The 22,358-nt window shown below is 43.6% G+C and overlaps 1 protein-coding gene across 1 annotated transcript in view; it reads left to right on the top strand.

The window, feature by feature from the left end:
• Positions 1–1,952: 1,952 nt before the first annotated feature.
• CYYR1 (cysteine and tyrosine rich 1) overlaps positions 1,953–22,358 on the top strand; it is a 60,746-nt gene continuing 40,340 nt past the window's right edge. The window contains exons 1-2 of the mRNA XM_072353099.1: positions 1,953–2,088; positions 4,262–4,367. Of these exons, the coding sequence (XP_072209200.1) occupies positions 2,010–2,088; positions 4,262–4,367 (185 nt within the window). The 5' untranslated portion in view covers positions 1,953–2,009. The remainder of the gene's footprint in view (positions 2,089–4,261; positions 4,368–22,358) is intronic.

The raw sequence follows: 22,358 nt of genomic DNA, 5'->3' as shown, positions 1-22,358 counted from the left end.
ATCTGTGGGCTTTCCTCCTTCCAGAATGAGGAGTTTGCTTAAATCAGCAGCTCCACCGCTGCCACACAGTATGTTTGGGCTTCTGTGGAGGTGCCGAGGAGTTGCTCAGCTGGTTTCATGCTGGAAAACATCTACAGAATTTATTCCACCTGCACATCCAGCCAGCAGCCTGAGTTCAAGAAATTCTTTAGCATGTGTAAAAATTATGTTGGTAATTGTTTTTAAGTGATTTCTCTAGAGGTAGCATAGAGGTAAAAGAAGTCTAAATGCTTGCCTTAAGCATATGCCTTTTTCTCTATTAAGTTTCCTCTAGTGCTCTTCGTGTGATAATTACTGTTTCTAAACTGTTAATTAAGCTTCTGAAGACAGAAATGCTTGATTGTAGTGAGTTTCAAAACACTGGTGCACTGGGAGAGGGATTTTATCCTTGAACTCCACCTGAAGATCAGCACTTCAGAACTGTTACACAGCATCATCTCATCAATCCTACATGTTTTACAAAATGATCTTTCAAAGCTCATTTCTGACCAGAAATTATTTTGTATCATGCGGGGCTGCAATTTGTAAGGAGAACTATCATGGATAGGGCCTTAGAAAGGCTTGGGTTGGAAGGGACCTACCTCAAAACCATCCAGTTCCAACCCCCTGCTGCTGTTGTTTGGGATTTAGCTTCCAGATCTGAAACTCCTTTTTAAAGGATATATCTTTTACTGCTGTCTGCTGCTGTCTGATGGCAAAAGTTTATTCTTTCAAGGAGTTACACAGAAACAAACCACGGCCTGTGACCAGGCAAGATACAGGGAGCTGATGTGATCACTTTGACATGAAGCTGTGCACCTGGCCTGAGTTTTAGTTTTACAGCTAACACATAAGTGATATCTCCTTTTATTCAGGTTGTTACATAAACTAAGGGATACACACTGCAGGGTGGTTAAAAACATAAAGAACTGGTTTTCTTTGTCAATGATTAGATTCAGGCATGTATTTCTGAGATATCTGTGCACTGATAAACACAATTGGCTCATCTGACGCAGTGCTTGGGGGGGTTGGGTTGTCAATGGAGTACAATAGCTGAACCTTTAAAAAAAAAACCATGGTATTTTTATGTCAGCCTTCCCATCCAAGCTGCCAACAGCAGGAAGCCCTTTATGAGCAGAAACACCTGTGGATTTTTCTCATTTTTGTGCGCATACCTCAGTGTCCCAAAGTGCATTCCTTGACTCGTGACTCCTTGCACAAGGTCAGACTCGGCCCTATTGTTCTGTGAGACCACAGGGCAAACAGTTGGCCTCCGGGCTCCATCGATGGGAATTCTTGCATGGGGTTAATTACAGCAGCATTTTAAATGGTTATCAAAAATCAGTCTTGAAAAACACTTTCGTGATTATAGTTCAGGCCTTATCACAGAGCAACTTCAATAGTGAGCAGCGGGGTGGGGTTGGCCCGAGGCTTGCTGTACCCTCAGCTCAGGGCCCTGTTGCTGGGAGCAGGGCGGGCACAAGCAGCCACACCTGGAGAGGTCCCATTTTGTTGTCACTACAGCAGACGATATCTCACATGCACGTCACATTCCGTGCATTGACGCTGCTTTTGTGGTTCCAAGCAAGGTGTAACTATTGATCCCAGCAGCGGAATACAAAACAAAACAAAACTGGAGGCTAAGTGCTGGGGGCTTTCACTTACGAGGTTGGAGAGCTCCACCAAGCTTGCTAAGTGCCCAGCGGGCGAGGACGGCCAGCTTCCCACCGCCTCACCCCCCGACAGCCACAGAGCAACACCCCTGCCCTGAAGCGGACAAAGGCGGGGAGGCGGGGAAGCGCCGGGGGCCGGGCCGCGACGGGGCGGCCCCGCCGCCACCACCCACGGCACCGCGGGCCCAGCCCGGGGGCGGCCCCCGCTCGGCGGGGGGCAGCGGGCCCGGCTCGACGACGCCGCCCGCCCGCCGCCCCCGGCCCGCCTCCGCGCCGCTCCGCGACGGGGCGGGCGGCGGCTTCGCGCCCGCCGCCGGCATGGAGGCAGCGGGGTGGCGCGGACGGGAGCTGGGGGTTTCGCTGCCCACCCTCCTTTTCCTCCTCCTTCTTCTCGCAGGTTTGCGTGACCGGGGGGGCAGGGGAGCGGCGGGGCTGGGGGCGATGCGGGACCCCGCCAGAGGGCCGCCAGGTGCCCGTCCGAGCTACGGGGGGAGCTGCCGTGCCGGGAGGGGCTGGGGTCTCTCGTGGCTGGACTGGCTGCAGTGTGCGGTTTGGGAGGGACGGCCAGTGTAAGGCGGTGAGCACGGGGGCTGCTGTGGCACCCCGAGTGCTGCTCAACTTCAGCACTTGGAGTAAGTTCCCGGGAAGGAGGGCTCCTCCTTGCTGATAGGAGCGCGGGCTGTTTGAATTAGGAGAGGTGTTTCATCATCCCTCTCTCGTGCAGTGCTTAAAGCCCTCCTGGATCGCAAAGGCGTTAGGTCGTTGTCCGGCTGCTCTGCTGGCCTGTAAACCGGTGGGGCTGTCTGTCGTGCCGCGTTGTGGTGTGTAGCCCTTCTCTAAACGGGGTAACTGCTCAGGTTGAGAGCAAGGGCTTAGAGCTGTGTGTGCCTTCTCCTGCCCTCACCCCCACTTTGGTGTTTGTCCCCATTCTTGCACAGTGGTGGGAGCTGACCTGTTGAATTCTATTAAGTGAAATTGGGATGATGAGTGTTAGGATGGATCAGCAGCACGGGCAGCTTGCTGTGCAGCCACAAGCAGAGGAGCCTTGCTGCAAGGTGGGAGCTTGTAGGCAGGAGGTGACCACAGCGGTTGCTATGATGAGGTTGGGTTGACCAGACCCCAGCACACTGAAAACTGGGCCAAAATGGATGACAGGTAAGAACACATAAGGAGTTGCTGAGGGAGCTGGGGTTGTTCACACTGGAAGAGGCGCAGGGAGACCTCATCAATCTCTGCAACCATTTGAAAGGAGGTTGTGCCAAGGTGGGGGTCAGCCTCTTTTCCCAGGTAGCAGTGATAGGACAAAAGACCTTAAGTTGTGCCAGCAGGGGTTCAGGTTTGATATTAAGAACAATTTCTTCTCAGCAAGAGCAGTGAGGCAGTGGCACGGGCTGCCCAGGGAGGTGGTGCAGTGTGGTGTTCAAGGTGTGGCACTGAGAGACATAGTCAGTGGGCATAGTGGTTGAACAAGATGATCTTGATGGCCATTTCCAACCTTAATGATTTTGTGATTCAACAAATGGGATTGGGAGTGAAACCCATTGGGACAGTGAGATCCCCAGTTGTGATCTGCTGCCCAGGGAGCAAGAGCTGCAGCCTGTTGGGAGTGTGACAGCAAAGCCTGATGACTTCATGTGTATGCTCTCCTGTGACAACTCCTGTGTGACCAAATAGGTCTGGAAGAGTGACAGTGTGTGTGCTTGGGGTCATCAGAGTGAGTGAGCTCCTGTTGGTCAGGAAGGAGAGTGTGGGTTGAGACAGAGGAAATATGTCATTTACCTGGGGGAACTTGATCTAGGGCTTTGCAGCACCACAAAGTGGTTAGTAAACAGGAGATTGAGCTTTAAAATAAAATAATATGTCCTTCCACATCCTTTAGTTGTAAAGAACTTGCTTACTGCTACTTCACAGTTGGAGCTGTTTATCAGTTCCAAAGAGCATTGCTACTGAGGACACTTCTGGCTGCCTAGGCAAGAAGGCCTTTGGTGTGGTGGCAGGCGGAGCTGGCTGCAGTGGGGCTGTGCTGGGCTGGCAGGGCCCCACTGAGATGGAGCTGACACTCAATCTGGTGTAGAGCTAGGGCAGCACTGGCCTTTGGCTGGGGAACCTCAGACAGCCCTAAGTGTCACTCTGGACTGCTCCAGCAGGAGCATGGGGCAGAAGCCAGTCTACAGACAGCTTCATTCACCTCTCCTTCAACCCAACAGTGCAGTGTGGGAGACAGCTTGGCCTCAGGTACTTCTCTGGAGTCTTCATTGAAATACAGAAAGATAATCCGTGGTGTCTTGACATTTTGAAATGCTCTTTTTTTATTTTAAATGATTTAGTATGAGAAGGGATTGATACAGCCAGCTACGAAATATGCGTACACAAAGCATCTAAATGTGAACTTCTCACTGAAATTTGGAATGAGAGGGAATTGGCTGCCATTTGGATTATGGGGTCAGGCCAAGCCTCAAGTGAAGTCCTGTGATTGTATAAAACTGTTAGATTGCATTTTCTTTAAAGCTGTATTCTATGGCTTTTTGTTGTTGCTGCTGTTTGACTGCATGAATGTTATTTTTATTCAGCAGAAGATTGTCTGGCTCAGTGTGATAATGACTGCAAGGCTTACTGCTGCGATGGGACCGCTCCCTACTGCTGTTCATATTATGCTTACATTGGGAATGTCCTTTCGTAAGTATATTTGCTCTTCAGAACAACTGATGCTCACTGTTCATGGACTTGATGTAAATTCAGTTTGATGGAAACTATGTTTGGCAATAAACGCTGACAGAGTTTGGCTTGGGGATTTTAGTTGTTTCTTCCCTTGCTGCTAACAAACGTTGTTAATCCTGTAAGGTCTCACATTGCATGCATTTTTGAGGCATACTCAATACCAAAAAGTTTGCTGAAATTGAAGGTTATGTCCTTAACTTGTGTACGCTACTAGAGCCTTTGGAAGCAAGCTGTACAGGTGCTGAGAATGTTGCTTCAAGCTCTTCAAATGAAGAGGACTATATGTAGAAAACTTGTTTTTGTTTGTGTTTTTTTTCTGTTGAAATATTTTGTTACAATACTTGAATTGAGCTGCTATTCAAATATCTTTTTGCTTTGATTAGTATTCTTTTTTCTTTTTTCTTTTTATTGACTTGTTTGTTTTCACTAAATTGTGCTTTGGCTTTTGACAGCGTTTATTGAATAGACTCAAAGTGAGGGTAATCTGATCCATTAATACTGTGGTGTGAGCAGCACTTTTCACAGTGCTTAGAGGAACCAACGCAGGTGAAATGGAGTGGGTATGAGTATTGCCCAGCTAGAAGAATGTATAGGTGTAACTACTGATAACAACATAGTTTCCAGTGCAGGTTTTAGCTCTGAATTAGTGAGGAAGAAGAGAAAAGCCTGTGTGCTAGTGGACCTGACTCCAGGCTCTGGGCTTAACTTAAAACCCTTAAGTGTTCTATTTGTATGTGAGGGCAAACCTAAACAAAACATAAAACATTCTTCAAGACAGGGCATCTAACCTTAAGTCTTGTCAACCTCATTAGTAGTTTCTTTACCCTTTAGCATGCAGTCTGTGAAAAGGATAAATGTGGCCCTGAGGGATGTGGTCAGTGGGCATGGTAGATAAATATCTGAGGTGTGGGGGGCAAAGTGGCAAGGCCAGATTCTTTTTAGTAGTGTGTGGAGACAGGACTAGGGGAAATGGCCAGAAACTGGAACATAGGAAGTTCTGCACAAATGTGTGCAAGAACTTCTTTACGGTGAGGGTGATGGAGCACTGGAACAGGCTGCCCAGGTGGGTTGTGGAGTCTCCTTCTCTGGAGATATCCAAGACCCGCCTGCACGCCTACCTGTGCGACGTGGTATAGGGAGCCTGCTTTGGCAGGGGGTTTGGACTCGATGATCTCTGGAGGTCCCTTCCAACCCCTATGGTTCTGTGATTCTGTGATCCTGTGATGGTGATGATGGGTTGGCAATTGGACTTGGTGATCTTAGCGGTCTTTTCCAATCTTAGTGGTTGTATGACTATGTATTTTTGGTTTGTATTCTTAGCTGAAACCAGAGAAGGAAGATGTGGTACGTCAGGTGGATTGCTCAGTGCTTGGGGAGGAGTGAATGCAAAAGTAGTGTTTTCTAGAAGGATACCTCCATTGCAGGCTTTGTACCTGGGGAGCATATCACTGTTGCCTTCAGCTTATTATGTAGCACTTTGAAGGAGTAGGCATAGTAATGGCATTTTAATGCAGAATTGATCCACAGCATTTAAAGCAGATCAGACAGTTTCTGGGCTAAAGTAAATAAAATGATGATGGAGCATCAGAATCCTTCATTCCTTTGGAAATAAGGAAGCGTGCATTTAAGATTGATTACTTTTGGAGAATAACAAGTGATTTTATTTTCCTCTCATCTAGGGAATATCTCCTTTACATTTTATTTTTTTTTTTCCTTTTCTCCATTTGAAATTGCTGTCCTGTTTAGATGCACGGAAAGATATACTACATTTGAATAACTCATTCCTGTTCATATGTGGTTAGGAATGATGGATACAGTAGGACAGTATATCACATTGTAAGAAGGAAGGTTCCAGTAGAGCAGCAAAGAAAGTGGGTTTCCTCTCCCACTTGCCTGTGAACACCATTTGCCTGTGAAATCCCACTTGCCTGTGAACAGCATTTTCCTAGTGTGATGTCAGAGCTACGCTGTGGAAAGGATTGACCAAAGGATTATTTGGAGTGACTGATGAGATATTCAAACCATGCTTAACATCAGGTTCACACCTACTTTTCTGTGCACCTATTTAACCAACATAAACAGCTGTTGAATTAGAACTGAAATGCAAGTGACACTGGCATGTTAGAAAGGTTTGTGTGTATCTGTATGCATGCATAAGTGGCTTTTACAAATGCTGTTTGACAAAGTGTGACCTGAAGGAGGTATTTCATTCTTCTCATTTTTTTTATGGGTAAGTACTTCAATTCATAAACTCGAAGACAAGTCAGAAGTCATTATTACTCCTCTGACCTGACATTTTGAGTGATTGATCCATAGTTTTTGTGGTTTTGTGGGTTGTTGGTTTTTTATTGTCGTGGTTTTTTTTTCACTAAAAGCTGTATGGGATGTGCCTTCTATAAACATGTGTAATCTCAATTTGAAAACTACAGGCATTAATGAATTGACCGTCTGCCCTAGTAAATTCTTCTGTAGTTAATTTGCTAACATTGCAGGGAAATTTTGCAGGGAAATGGAGGCTGAAATTCTTAATGTTAGCTCTTAACTTATCTGTGAGTCTGAACTGTGGCCCTAAATAGTCACTGTGACAGCTCTCAACCTTATCAATAAGCTGATTGAACTCTGTCAGCCTCACATATAAAATCTGCTTTGTTTTCCTTTGCCTTGCCCAGGGGTCAATTCTTCGGCCTGCCTTTGAGCTCACTCCATTATTTTCACTTCCTTCTGGAAATGTGGCAGTCAGAGCTGAGTGCGGGGTTTTGATAGAAGTCTTATTGGGATTATTTTTTTTCTGTCTTTGAACATCAAGGTTTAGATATCTGTTTCGAAGCAAATGATCATCATTGAAGACATAAATGACCTTACTAGGTTTCTTCCATGTCTAAGTCTTTAAGTCATTGTCCTCAAAACATGTCTGCTACTTTCAGCCTGCTGATTGTTCTTTGCTAAAGTTACCAGCTTTGCATCTAGTGGTATGGCAGAACAAGCAACTTTAGACTGTGACTTTGACTATGCTCTGTAATAATAACCTTCTGTTTTAGCATCATGTTGGTCTTTATGTGACACGTTTTCCTGAAGAAGTTTCATGTCACCTCACTCCTAAATGACAAACGTATGAATTTACATTGTAGGACACAATCCCTGGAATCTGGAAATCACTGCTAGTGACCCATCTCTTGGTGTCTTACAATGAACAACTGAGTTTAGATATTTAATCCAACAAGCTATGTGCCCTGATAATTCTACATCATTACGTTCTTTCAATATCTTTGTTTTCCCGTATCATCATTTTTGATCTCGCTGCCTACACCAAAGAGTGGACTTTATCTGCATGGCTATTTTTAGAGTGCCTTTTTATTGACTAAAACACTGTTAGTAGTCCTTAGTGTTTTATTGGCCCATCTGCTTCTTTAGAGATTCTCAGTGCTCCTTCGTTTGTTTATCACTACCATTTCTCCTCTGCATGTCTTTCTGAGGTTTCTGTTCTTTATTTTCTCCAGGATGTTTCTTCTACGTAAGAGTAGCTTTCCCTTGCACTTTTGGAAGAGCCTTTCAACACGTAGTAGGTTCTTTTTTAAACAATTCCATGTTTTATTTTATGCCTTTCACCTTTCTTTTTCTAGACTCATGCCTATGATTGTGCAAACAGAACAGAAACAGCAGTTGATAACATGTATCCTAATTTTAAAACAGTCACCCTGACTAGATCATGTTCACTGATACTTAGGCAGCTTTTAGGTGATTAATTCTCTCATTAAAATGAGATTCAACATTGAGATACTCCATGTAGGGTTCTGAAGTTTTCTATTTGAGGAAATTGTCATCTTTTTAGGGCACCAGGGAATTTTTTTTCTTTAGTCAGATGAGGTTTTCAGCAAACATCCTCCAGGCTGTGTGCATCTGTGATTAGCCTGTTTTTCTTTCTGCACATGAAGAACAGATGCAGAGTTATCAGCTCACTCCAGTATTAGGATTCCAAGGATGGCAAAAAGTCCCATAACGCTACCTTTAGCTGGACTATGGGTAGAGTCTGTAAGCTTTCAAGATCTGTGATCTGTAAATTCATGAGCATCTCTAATGTAAAATGACATACACTTCCTCCTCCTTCTCCCCCTGCTTTTCATGATACCCTTTCAGAGCAAGTTGTTACAGCCTTAGTTTTCCAGCTGTATTTTCCTTCCCACTAGTTTTCATTAATTACAAACTGGCATTATTTCATCTGATGTATATGCATTTCCTCCTGTTTATTCTCTAGCCATCTAGTGCTCAATGGTTAGTCCTCTTAAAAACTCTGTATTTCTTGGACAAATTACAGATTTCTGTTTGGACGTGGGCAATGTAATAGAGTAGTAATCAATAAAGGAAAAGATGTACGGAACACTTGGATGGTCAGACTGTTCCTCCTGCCCAGCTTTTCACTTCTCATCAGAAGGAAGCACTGGGATGCTCTTTTCAGCCTTTGGTATCATCCCAGCTCTTGAAAGTCAAGAAACACAAATTCCCCTCCTCCTCAGAAGCTAGTTTCAGTGCCTATTGAACCATGGGTGACTGACCTTTTATCAATTTCCCCACGTTGCATCTGCTTCTGCAGCTTGCTGCTGGGCAAGGGACTGAGAGGACTGCAGTGTTTTTTTTTCTCAAACCTGCTCCAGATTTGCCTCCAGCAAAAGTATCTTCATAACTAACCAACCAGCAGTGTTTCACCTTCTGTCACTCAGGGGAGTTGGAGACATCTGGTTACTGCCTTCAGCTCCAGCCACAAACCCCAGCACTCCTTTAAAGCTCCGAAATCCAGAGGCTGCACAGCGTAGCCAGGAAGGAAGGAAGGCAGACAGAAAGAATGGGAGGAAAGGAGGCAGAAAATACAGTTAGAGTAAAAATCGCATGTAGGCCTCAGCCTGCAATGCTGAAGAAAAAGCTGTGTATGGTGAGTGTGTCTAGGTGCGGCGTTTGATGTGAAGTACTTCATATCCAGTAGTACTGTGAGAAATGCAGATGACCTCAGAGAATGACAGTTTTTGTTCATGCAGGAAAGACTGTTCCTTAAGCTGATTCACCTGATGCGGCAGTATGGAATAGAGGGTGGGAATGGAGGAGGAGCATGCTGAAGGATAGAATTAACATTCTAAGAGTTAAGAATACAGAGGCATAGCCTCTAAACTTTATAGTGAATTAAAAAAATAAAGTCAGGAAGCTTAGTATTCACTCTGTATTCCGAATAATTAAAATTAGATACTTTCAGGCATCCCACAATAAATATGTGAAGCAACATATGGGTCGGGGACGGTTCTCTGTCTGCACTTCAGCTGCTTGATATTCTGCTTAAAATAAAAATGGGTTCCTCTTCATCAGTGCAGTGTTCAAAATTTCCCATGATTGGAGTACTTCTTGACAATATGGAAAACTGCACTTTGCCCAACAGTTGACATTTCATGCCTCTGACTCTGTAATTTCTGATACAGTGCCAGCAGGTAAGATAAAAGCCTGTTTCAGTAATTATTTGGCTTGTGTTGAGGATTCTGGTCAGGAGAGTCTCCTCGAAAGAGCATGCAGTGCAGGCTAAACTGGTAGCTGAAAGAACTGGGGCCTGAGGATGGTTTTTTAGCACTGGGCTGGCTGTAAACATGTCACTGGGGAGGGCAAGATGCCAGTAACTGGACTAAAACAATTTCCCCTTCATTCTGGGGAAGAGGGGGCATCCTGCTTGCTCTGTGCAGGGGGTTGATTAACTAACTACAGCTTAAAGAAAGGCCTAGGATCACGTTTTCATTGTAAGATCTGGAGAAAGAGCTGATAGTCAAAATGTGACCTTTGCAAAGCAATTGAACTTCCATTGTTTTTTGTTCCATGCCTATTGTTCCAGCCCATATCCTTCAGTAGAGAATGTGCAATCAGATTTACGACCAGAGCAGCGTCTGCTCTTATGACGGATGCAGAGGAAACCCTTGTCAGCACCAGATTTAAAACACAGGGCGTCTCTTCTTGAGCCCATTATGCTTTTAATTCTGACTCCATGTTGTGACAAGCAGCTTAAAACGGAAAAAAACTTGTTTTGTTTGCCAAACAGAAAGTATCAAAAGATACACGTTTCACATTTTCCACTTCTTTTTTTGCACAGGGCGTTTGAGTAACTCTTCTATAAATGCTTGGGACTAAAAAAAAACTGAGTTCTTTTGGCTGTTTGTTTTTGGAAGTTTAGTGTTGTTGGTTTTTTATGAAGTAGTCATCAGAACTAGAATTTAATGAAAACTGGAAGTTCTTGTAAACACGCATGTTCTATTACTAGTGAGAAGAAAGGCTAGTATGGCTCTGAGTTCTTGACACCTCTGTGGATCATCTGTTTTACATCATTTGGAAGGCTGTTAGCGTTTGAACTGAAATGGATGCATGATGGTATAAATCATAGAAATGCTTTCTGTGACTTATGGAATACTCGCTGGAGTGGAGGAAATAAACATTCTTACATTTGGTAAGAAACTTACTTTGTTTGTTCATATGTACATCCAAAGCTTTCAAGGAAGTTCTGATAGTCTTCCAGGTACCAGTTCAACAAAGTAGTTAAATGTATGTATAACTTCAAGGCAGAGAGGGGATGCAATGGATCATTCATCCTGTTGAAGTCAATAGCTAGTTAGTATGTACGTCACTGGGGATTCCATGAACTGGTTTTAACAGGGTAAGTTATAAAGTCAGCTACCTTGTTGAATCCATCTGTAAGAAGGAAAAAAAAAAAACAACTTTTTTTCCCTTCACCACAGTATCCTCAGTGTTCTCTGCCACTCCATGCTCCCTTGTTCCTACTTCAGATGTCACTTGCCAAGGTGCATCACTTGTGGTGGGGTCAGGAGATACATGGGACAAATCCCACCTCAGCTGACTAATCTGTTTCCCTGCTCTAGCTCCCTGCATTTCTCAGATGCATACATGCCTTCTCTACCCTCAGCTGAACGATTTCTGTTTTATTAGCTAATTTAAGATTTCACAGAGTCTGGAGGTTTCTCAGAGGATTAGTCTGTTCCATTTGGTACTGGCTTCCCTGTAGTAAGTAATATCAAACTGACTGAGAGCACAATACTTGTGGGTCAAAAACTGGGCAGGAGGGCCGTATGATGCAGTGCACAGCATAATTGCAGCTAGTCCATGAAAGCTGTAGCACTCGTGCAGTGTTTGAACAATATTGTCCTAGAAAGATAAACTCTCATTCTGATTTTAAGTGTACCGCTTTAAGAGAAAGAAACAAAGTTTGGAGCGTGTGAGCAATTTAAAATTAAAGGAAATGAGCTTCTAATTCACAGGGCAGTCACAAATTCCTTGGAGATTTATAACCACAACTAGATGGAAATTCCATAGTTAATATAATCTTCAGAAATTCAGTGAAGTTTTCTTAATGATTTTTCTCCATTAAGAAAAAAAAAATAAGTCATGACATTTCCATTTGGTATAAGTTATGCTGTCATAAAGCTCTTTTTTTTCTTTCTTTAATGATTTATTTCTGTAAAACTCAAGATATTTCTGGGTTCTTACTGTATGTGTGTTTAGTGCGGGATGGCACGGCATTAATACCACAGACAGCAGGCATGCTACATCATCTTACCTCCCTCTTTCGGCTTGTCCACACAGATAAGATGTTTTTACTGCTATCATTAAGTGGAATTATTCCTTTTGCACACAAGGGAGGCTTGTTATAATACTGAATGTTCTAAATTCTCTCTTTATGGAGGACTGTGGTACAGTTTGTAACAAACACTAGAGGTACTAAGGATCTGCTGGTGCTAAAACATCATCTGTTCATCAGCCAAGATGCAGTGAACCTTATTTTGGGGTGCTTCGTAATCTTCCTACAGTGCTGCTGAAGCAAAAAGGGACTGTTTAAGCTATTGCCACCCCAGTTCTTCATACAATTCTTAGTCAAGGTGATCCAAGGAAAGTATAAGCAGGGTACTGTTGCCCTGTAGCTATTTCCAACTGTTGAGCAGCCCATAAGGCACCAATGTTTGTGGGCTTGGAATAACGTATACAATTCTGTCCCAAATGTATGCGCTGATGCTCTGCCATTTACTGCTGTTTTGATCAGCGGTTCTCCAGTACTGTTTGCTCCTGTGCTGTCTGTGCATTTGTTTTTTAGCTTCCAGCAGCCGGGTAAGACAGAACCTGGAGGTGAGCAGTGTTCCTTCCTTTCACAATGCCTCTGCAACAAATCCCTGAGCATGGAGAATACAAGAAACAGGAACATTCTGATAACATACTGAGGAGAATGCAGGGACAGAAGGCAAGCATTGGAAAGATCCAAAATTAATTACTCACTTACAAGTAGTGCTTATAATATGAGGGTGTTTAAATGTTACATGATAGCGGCTTTTAATTCTTTTGTTTGGATCAAATCCTTCAGCAAGTCCCTGAGCTTTAAGGCCTCTCCTCATCTGCTGCTTTGGAAATGTAAACCTACAGGAAAAGAAATAAGCAGCCAGCACAGATTTCTCACTTACTTATTATTGTTGGAACTAAAGCAGTGCTAATCGTATTTTGTGCAAGACCTTGGTGAAATATATCTCTTGGAATGTTTGAGATTTTCCTGGAAGAGTAGCGAGAATTTTGTTAGTATGGTATTTTGTATTAAAAAAAAATGCAACTTTTTTTTTGTAATCATCTTTGCTTTCCACTTTTGTAGTGTATTATCATCCAAAGGTTTCAAAACACATACAGTCTTATACTTGCAATATCCTGTCAGGCAAAGAAACAACATTTGGGCGTTGCACGCCTGCTGTCCACATAGAATGAACTAGTCAATTCTAAAAGCAGTGTAAAATGATATCAAACAAAGGCAAATTATTTGGGCTATGGGTAGAATTTGGATTAGTTGGAGCCAAAGCTTGATGTCTGAATTTGGATGCTGAATATATCATGGGTGAGTGTATTCCAATGAAAACCTTCTGGGGCAGAGAGGGTTCTTTCAGTGCCATGTTCAGCACAAGAGCTCTCACAGTTGTGAATGGGATGCATAGCATTAATCTAACCTATGGAGTTAGCAACCTGCCCTTAAAACTATTCCATCAGAGCATCTCATGTGCAAATGTTGCACGTTTCAACAACAGTAGTTAGTTTTGTCTGCCTTTCTGCTTGCTGACAGCTCTGCAGTGTGCTGACCACTTGCTATTCTGCACGGTCCTTGTCCCCGGAGACCTCAGTGAGGCTGTGTCCGATGATAGCTAATATATTTACTTGGCTGTAAGCTAATATTGTTTGCTCAGCCCACTGTGGTAACCCCGTGTTTGGCTTGGCAGTGGATGGCCTATTTACATAAATTGAAATTATGAAAATGGATGACAGAATCGCCTGTCTGCTTACCTCACATTGCTTTCCTCATGTGGCTCCTTGCAGAGATAATGTGATATTAAATTCCGGAGGAGAGCAAAAGAACAGAGCTTCAAGGGGACAGTGGCTGGCTGAGAAGTTATGGCTTTATTCTCCATTTAAAATTGTTTTGGTAATACACAATTCATCTTCTTTTTTTTTTGAGCCATCACACTGCTAAATGAAACTCGCGATCAAATTAGCATATTTCTTGAAATGTAATAAAATGTCAGCTTGACAGTAACACTTTCAAAATTGCTTTATTACTGAGGTGCTGTGTGTTTTGTGTGTTTCTCATACTATGTTGCATCAGGAAAATAAGATAATATGCTGAAACTGGAAGGGAAGCTATGGTATTTAACATCTGTATTTGGTAAACTTACGTTGTCACTACCTTCTAGCCTAAGTTATTTCAAATTAAACTCCTATATCAGGAAAGGAGATTTTTCCTGCACCATCCCCAGTAAACCTTTCTTCCCAGGCACTTGTGTGGGGACAGTGAGCAGCCAGCTCAGGAAGTAGCTGATAATGCCTGGCTGCCTGGTGCCCTAGAGGAAGTCTCTGATGACCTAGAAAGGTCCTTTTGCATTAACCATAGAAGTAAGAATTTTGGGTTTGAGCTGTTCACACCTTCTGACACTGTGGGCCAGCTGGTAGATACGGGGACTCTATCCTGTGTTCCTGTGAAGTTGCAGGCTGACAGCAGCTATTTACAAGCTGACCTCCAGGTTGGTGTTTGCACAGCAGACGGTGGTTGGCATTGTTTATCTGGCAGGCAGAGTCACCTCTGAGTGCGAGCTGGCCTGTGTGCAGCTAGATAAGCAGCTCTGCTTTGCATCACTCCAATTTAGCAAGTCATAAAGCAACTTTATCACTCTGGTTTGGTTTTTGAGCCCTGCATCCTTGTTTAGAGGAGAGTTTTGTTACTTCCTACAAGAGACGATTTGTTCTGCATTTCCATGAATAATTACCCAGAAGGATGTTCCAGCTCACATCTGAAGAGCCCTGTGGTCTGCTTTGATGCCATCCCAGGTGACCCTGCTTGAGCAGGGGGTAGTGGGAAGCTGCAGGGAAGCTGCTGCCCTTGGGTGCCAAGAAGTACTGAGTATTCATTAAATTGCCAGGTATTTTAATGAGTTCAGGAAGGTAACACCTGTAGTTTGTGTAATTGGAAATCTGTCTAAGGTTACAGAGAAATATTTTTGAGATGACATCGATTAAGTTTATATATTCTTCTGCTTCATTTTCCTTCCAGAGAGGAGCTGCTATTGCAGAGCTACCAGCAATCCCAGATTGTCCCAGAGACTGACTCGTTTTTTCTACGAGGAAGTTGTGTTACGTGAAAGTTCTTGGTGCTTAAAATGTGGGGAGGTGACGTCTCCGTGGGGACACCTGGTGGCTGATCAAGAAGGTCACTGGGGCTGTGTTGATCTAGCCCAGTGCTTGGCCTTATGGCTGGGGTACAAATGGGGCCCTCCAGAGAGGCTGGCACCGTGTGGGTAGTAACAGCAAGCTTGCTTCATGGGTGCCTTCTCACACCTTCCCAGTTGTCTCTCAGAGCCACTCCATCAGGACACACAGTTGGCACTGAGGGAAGATGCAGTACCTCTTTTAGCCAACATAAAAGCAGTAACTGCTTTGTGAGACCAGTACCTAAAAAGCCAGTTAGCAGTTAGCAGCCATAGTTTAAATCTGAAAGAGCTGTGCCTGGGGGAACGGTTTTCACTTCAGCCTTGTTATGTGTTGATAATTTCATCTATGTTTCAGGTGCTGATAGGGCTTTGTAATGAGATGTCATTGTTTTCCTGGTCTGAACACTTGCTGTGCTCACAGAAAACCCGGGGTGTGTGGATTTGTGAAACAAGTCAGATGATATATTACTGTTATCTGTCACTTGAATGGTTTTAATAACTGGCAGAACTAACAGCTCCTTCATAACCGCCAGTAGCACCGCTATGGCTGCGGCTCTATTTTTCTCACTGTCCTATTTTTTTTTTCAACCTGTATCAGGAGGTGTAATCTGTAAATTAAGTGAGCAAAATTGTCAAGCCACTTGATTTGCGCTGATTTACACTGACTGAAAATACAGTCCACTGTGAGAAGCCATCATCATTTGGGCTGTCTCTGGCCTGTCTGGGAGAGATCTGCACATGCTCCATGGCCATACGGGTTCTTGGTGCTCCTCTGCCTGTGCTCAGGCTTGAGAAGCACTTTTTCTTTCTTGGTAACATCAGCAAAATCCTCAGACTGGTTTCCCAAGAGCAACATGAGCCCATCTGACCAGGGGCCTGAGCCGTAATACAGGGATTGGAGGTTCTCTCCCTGTCAATTTAAGCCTTATGCTTCAGATTTTATGGTCTAACCTACTTAGGAAGTTGCTTGAGGCTGAACTTCAAGCTGACCCTCGTTTGGGAGCCAAGTATTTTCGGTCCTGTTCTATTATAAAGTTTTTAGCTGCTGCTTCCTCATAAAATAGCCAGCTTATTTTACTTTTTGTCTCTGTCCACCTGCCTGGCCTGCCAGAGGGCTTGGAAGGCCCTCATGATGTCTGCAGCAACACAAAAGCCTTGGCAGCAAGCAACTTGCTTGGAAGAGCTTCCTCACCAGGCTCGTGCTCTTCTGTTCTAGCTGCTTGAAACAGACACAGAAGCCAAAATAAAAACAGTTTGGCCTGGAAAGTGCAGCTGTTCCCCAGGGGAGACCACGCTGTGTCTCTAGTGCTATAGTGATGTGCATGGCCATCCCTGCACAGATCTGACTGTGGCCTTGTGTGGGAGCTGTTGCTGTCCCTGTCAGCAGAAATCTCTTCAGAGGAAATTCTAGCATTCCTGCAGTATTTTTCTGCTCAAAATGCATGCTGCTGCTTCTCTCAGTCTGAGAGCCCCATCCTTACAGAACATGTTTGTACCATAGTTGCCCATCTCTGTGAGCAGGATACCATCCTGTTCCTCCCTGCCATGTGCCAGGGATGTGCTCTCGGGGGAGAGATCTGTGACTTTCCATGGGATGATGTCATTGTGTAACTACTCCTTCATTAAAAAGTTAAAAGGATTAAGAACTGACTGACATGCCAGAAATTAGAGGCAGCAAAGTCTTACTGCGTAATGAGGATTGTTTGTGGCAAAGTTCTTAGGGGATTACTGCTTGCACTGAACGTTTTCCAATGCCAGTCAGGACCTAAGAATCAAATGCAAAATCCCTATCTGAAAATATGTGTGTGTGTATGTCTATGTGTGACAAAGACACCTTTTAAATGAATGCACTTCTGAAGATCTCAGATGACATATGTAAAGGGGGTTCTGTAACCTGAATTAGTTCCTTTTTGGTGTACTTTGTAGTACAGGTTACAGTTACATGTTTTTCACAGAGCAGTGGGGTTACAACATTTGTATGTCTTTGGCAGAGATCTTTTCAATGTGTGAGGGCGTGTACACCTCTATACAGATTTAAACTTGGCCCTTAAGACATATTGCTTGTAGTAGTGCAGAAGAGCCCCTCTCTGATCTTGGTATGAGACATTTCAGGGCTGTAAGTGGCTCAGGCTATTGATGGTAAAAATTCTTCACCAGCTCTCCATGCTGGCAGCTAGCTCATGTGAAATATTTTGCTGGCCTCATTCCAGCTGTTGCTGATTACAACCAAAATGTCACAGCTGGTGCCAGATGAAATATTATTTGGATTGCTCAAAATAGAAGCTGAAGGGTCATAGAATAGCTTGTGCCCTTTGCTTGCAGAAGAAGTACCTCCATGCCAGGGCAAACAACACCTAGCGAGACAGCACAGGGATGCTTTTCTCATTTTCTCTGTGGCATAACTTTTCTGAACACAAACGAGAGTCCTTCTCATGTGATGTTAGCACGTTTAGAAACGGCAATAAAAATTTCAGCATTCTAATTAAATGTCTTTCTTTTGTGGTATTTCAGGAATTCAGTGACAATATAGAGATGATCTATGCGACTTAATTAAAAACACAACAAACAGCTTTACAGCTTTCTGCTCAGAAGTGCTTAGGGATCTCAGATCCCATTTTCATGCATCTGGCAAGAGGCTCACTTCCACAGAAGAGGCACTGGGAAGTCGCAAAAGACTCAGGACATTCTTCAGGTGGCCTCCTGTGGCTGAGGGCATCCAGAGTCACCCCTGGCTTTTGTAATGCTTGCTTCCCATACTCCCCAGTGTTGGAAAACTGAATGTCTTTGTGTACATTGGCTTTGGTGTTCTTACTTCTTGACTTTTTAGTCTGAGCAGCATGGCTCTTTCTTGTTCCTTTAAAAAAAATAGTACGTGTACATGCACACACAAAATTCTGACGTCTGGAGAAAACATAGGGATGGCCTTGTTGCTCTCTGTAAGTACCTGAAAGGAGGCTGTAAAAGTGTGGATCAGCATCTTCTTCCAGGTCACAGCGGTAGGATGAGAAGTAATGGTGTTAAGTTGCACCAGAGGAGGTTCAGGTTGGATATTAGGAAAAATTTCTTCTCAGCAAGATCCCCTTTAGATACTGAAAGGCTGCACACACGTCTTCCCTGAACCTTCTCTTCTCCAGGCTAAACAGTCCCAGCTCTCAGCCTGTCCTTATAGAAGAAATGTTCCACCCCTTGGGTCATTTGTGTGGCCCTCCTCCAACAGGTCACTGTCTCTCCTGTACTGAGGACTCCACATCTGGATGCAGCACTCTGTGTGAGGTCACCCTGGCACGGAGTAGAGAGGCAGAATCACTTACCTCACCCTGCTGGTCATGCTTCTTTTGATGCAGCTCAGGGTATTGTTGGCTTCCAAGAGGAAGAAGGTTTCATCAACAGGCTCCATTTGATCAGGTAGCCTGTAGTAGACACCAACCACAAGGCTCAAATTGTTGTGTCTATCTCTAACTCTCACCCGTCTTCTCAAATAAAGGTCAAAATGAGAGTGAAAGTAAGCTCTATCCTGTTTGAAATAGATTTCGGTAACAATATATTCATTCTCTTAAGCTACTTAGCATATTTTTCCTAGCCGTGTTATATTTAAGCTATGAAATAGGATTTTTTTTAGTTGTATTTTTAGCAAGGTATTTTCAAAACTGTCTTTGAAAGAGTGAATGCCTTTATATGTCTGTCTCAGTCTTAATTTCTACAGTCTGAAAACAGATTTGCAAAGGTCCTGAAAATGTCAACTTGATTTATCCTGAAGTCAGTAGGAATCTCACTGAAGGTATAGAACTAGATTGCTAATAAATGCTTCTGGTCCACGTGCACAGCAGTGGTTGATGCGTTGTTCACATGTGGCATTTTAATCTCAGGAGTACATAGGCAGAAGCGATTGTTGGAGCCCATTCAGTGCAGTGTCTTTGTGGCATACGTGAAGCAGGATGTTGTGACTTCCAACTTCATACAGTAAATGGGCTGTAGAAATTTGTCCACAGGCTGCCTACTGAAGGGGGCTGCCTTCCCTGTTATTTGCTCAACAGATCTGGCACCTTCAAGAAGATACTGCCTTCCCACCAAAAGTCAGGGTAATCTTACTGTTATACTTCTTTACAAATTCTCAAAAGCATTTAATTATTCCATGGCAAGCTGGTTGTTTCCTGCTCGTTGCCACTTAATAGCTTTGTCAAATGATGTTTGGTTTCTTCTGCGTCATTTGTGTTAGACCACGGTAACAGCTGGTCTTCAGGAGCTTGCAGATGAGGTGGCAGGGCTTCACAGGCAGGTACAAGAAATGCAGGGTGATGGTGGTGCACATCTGCCACCTCTGGAGGTGCTGTGTTCAAAGAGAGGCAGGAAAGGAGTGCCAGTTGTTGTCATCCTCCAAGGATAAGGGCCCATTCCCAGGGATGTTTCCTTTGTGGTCTGGAGTGTGGGAACAGAAAGGGGTGGTGGAGGAATCTTAGCCACCTAATACTTCTCCAGGAAGCCTGAGTCTGATCTGGTTTGGGGAAATAAGAAACTGTCTAGAGCTGTTTTATAAATCAGCTCCTCTTTCTGCCAGACTCCTGGCTCACCACCTGTGTGAGCAGCGTGTGGAAAGGCAGCTCGCTTCTCTGAATGCCTGACTCGCCAGTGACCTCACAAAGGTGAGCACCCAAATGCACAGCTTCCCACCAGCACCTCACCCAGCCTGTGAGGAGGGAGAGGAGGAGGAAGGGTTTTGCTCCAGATAGGTCAGCACAGTAGGAGAGGATGGCCTGTTGTGGTTCTCTCAAGGAACGGGGAATAAGGAGGAAGCATCCACTGGTAAAGATATAACATTTCTTGAATTGTCTGACAAGGCACAAAGTGTTTTTTACATTAATGTTTATTTCATAACTACAAGTGGTTATGCTGAGGGTATATGGCTTTGCTGAAAACCACGTGAACTAATTCTTTCTTTTGTTTACAACGAAATTCTCTTGAAAACTGCTTGTTATGTAGCCCAGGTCCCTGTCCAGCTCCTAGAGAATTCAGTGGAAAGTTTCGTGCTGTATTTCATGGGATGTACAGTGATTAGAAGACTATCACCTCCTTAGTGGTAATGCTACGCTCTCCTCCTCCACCTGAACAGAAATGGCATTTGCTTTTTCAGCCTTACTGCTGAGTTGGCTGGTCATCATCATGACTGGAGCGCATTAGGGTGGCTTAATGGCCAGTTATGGCTGTTGGGAGCTGGATCCCTTTCAATTCTGGAGCGGACTGAAGCCATCAAATCATTTCTGCTGGAAGACCAGCAGCAATTTTTGAACTAATCACATGGAGGTATATTTTATTACAGCTCCCTTGGATGTCTCAAGCCTCCCTTAAGCAGCACATTTGAAAATCAGCGTAATCTCCATTCAGAACCTGAAGCAAAGTCATATACAGAAAGCAAGACTGCAGTTTGGCTCTGAGAGAGGTGCTTTGATGTAGAGCTGTTACATTTTGAATTTATTAACTTAATGTCAGGAAACAGGACAGTGAATATTGCAAAGTATAGTCCATGTCTAGAAGTTTCCAGTGAATTAGTTATAGTGCCATGAAGAAGGCAATGTGTAATAAGACAACGCTTGCAAAAATAGCTAATGTGCTGTCAGCTTTAGGGCTCCATTTAAAAGGCAGGGTGATAATGGAAGCACATAATGTTGCTCAGACATGATCATCTACTGCTGAGATCTGTAGGTCATACTGTAGCTACTCTCTAAATTTAAATAGGTACTTACTGTGTGCCTCTGCACCAGATGGCGTAGGTTTAGCGCAGCCTGTGCTGCACTGAGTGAAATGGAGCCTTTTGTGCTGTTGGTAAGGCTACATCCAGTAAGATAGAAATACATTAGGAATAGACTTTTATTCCCCACATAATGCCTCTCCCTGCAGTATCTGTCAGTCAAGCAGACAATACTCAGAAGGAACGAGTGACCAAAGGGAGTAATGACTGCAGATGGGGAAAATGGTTTTAACTGGAGCAAACGAGTGATTTCCTGCAAAATTCCTTCTGCTGAAATATGTGGTTATAACCAGACGGGCTACCTTTAATAGAGCATAATCTTTTTAGCAATTCATTGTAGTGGTGTCCCATTATCTTCTCGGTAGAGGGATGCAAATGTGCTCTCTGTGGTGCATTTCTCCTGATGCTTAAACAGAGAAGCTACCAAGTCTGGAATTTGTAATTCCACTGGTAGTTCATGTAAGAAATGTTCAGAATTCTCAGTGGACTTGAGTTTTGGGTTGGTTTTTTCCTTTTTCCTTTTTCTTTTTCTTTTTCTTTTTCTTTTTCTTTTTCTTTTTCTTTTTCTTTTTCTTTTTCTTTTTCTTTTTCTTTTTCTTTTTCTTTTTCTTTTTCTTTTTCTTTTTCTTTTTCTTTTCTTGGCTTTGGTAATCTGCTTAAATCTGGACATTTAGGAGTCGTTCATGCCCTCAGAAAGCTGTTCCTTTAGCTGGCAGAGGCTTTGCAGCACTCTCCATCGCTCAGCTCAGCTCCGTGCACATCTCTTGGCCCCCTGGGCTGGAGTCACAGTGGTTCTGGCATTCAGACGTATCTGCACACACAGTACCTCCGTAGATGTCTATTTATAATGTAGGCTTGAAGGAAATATAAATTAAGGCATACACTACATAGTGACAGAAACAGGATGTGTTTTGGGGCTGAATGGAAGGGGAGTCAGCTGACCTTTTGTTTTGCCAAATAATAAATAAATAAATAAATAAATAAATCACACCCTATTTAGTGAAAATAAAAGTAGCTAGTTACTCCCTAAAAAGATGACCCGAGAAATTCTAGGTAGTAACAACCTCTATTTTCCTGCTTGCAAGATGCTACATAACCAGCATTAGATTCCTGATCATAGTATCATAGTATCATAGTATGATGTTTCAAAAGAGGCAGAATTGGGTTTGTTCTCCAGAGAGTCAATTAGTTGTGCACTGGTAAATATTCTAAATCTGCAGGTAAAAAAGAATAAAGCTTTGTTTGCACTATGGAGGTCAGTTGTGTAACTGTTTCTACAGAATTCATTAGTGAATTATGCGTCAGACAGAAGGTTAATTTGCAGAGATTTGTGGTCTTCAGCCCTGGGTCCTCCAAGCTGTGAGGCTGCTGCCCTTGCTCAGAACCCCAGTGCCCCAGGGGACCCATTTACCTTCTGCTGTTTTGTTCTGGTTTCCAGCTAAAACA

The sequence above is a fragment of the Excalfactoria chinensis genome, chromosome 1 (genome assembly GCF_039878825.1).
Source record: "Excalfactoria chinensis isolate bCotChi1 chromosome 1, bCotChi1.hap2, whole genome shotgun sequence".
Lineage (NCBI taxonomy): Eukaryota > Metazoa > Chordata > Aves > Galliformes > Phasianidae > Excalfactoria > Excalfactoria chinensis.
Note: the sequence above shows the minus strand (reverse complement) of the source record. Positions and strands in the feature narration are given on the sequence as shown.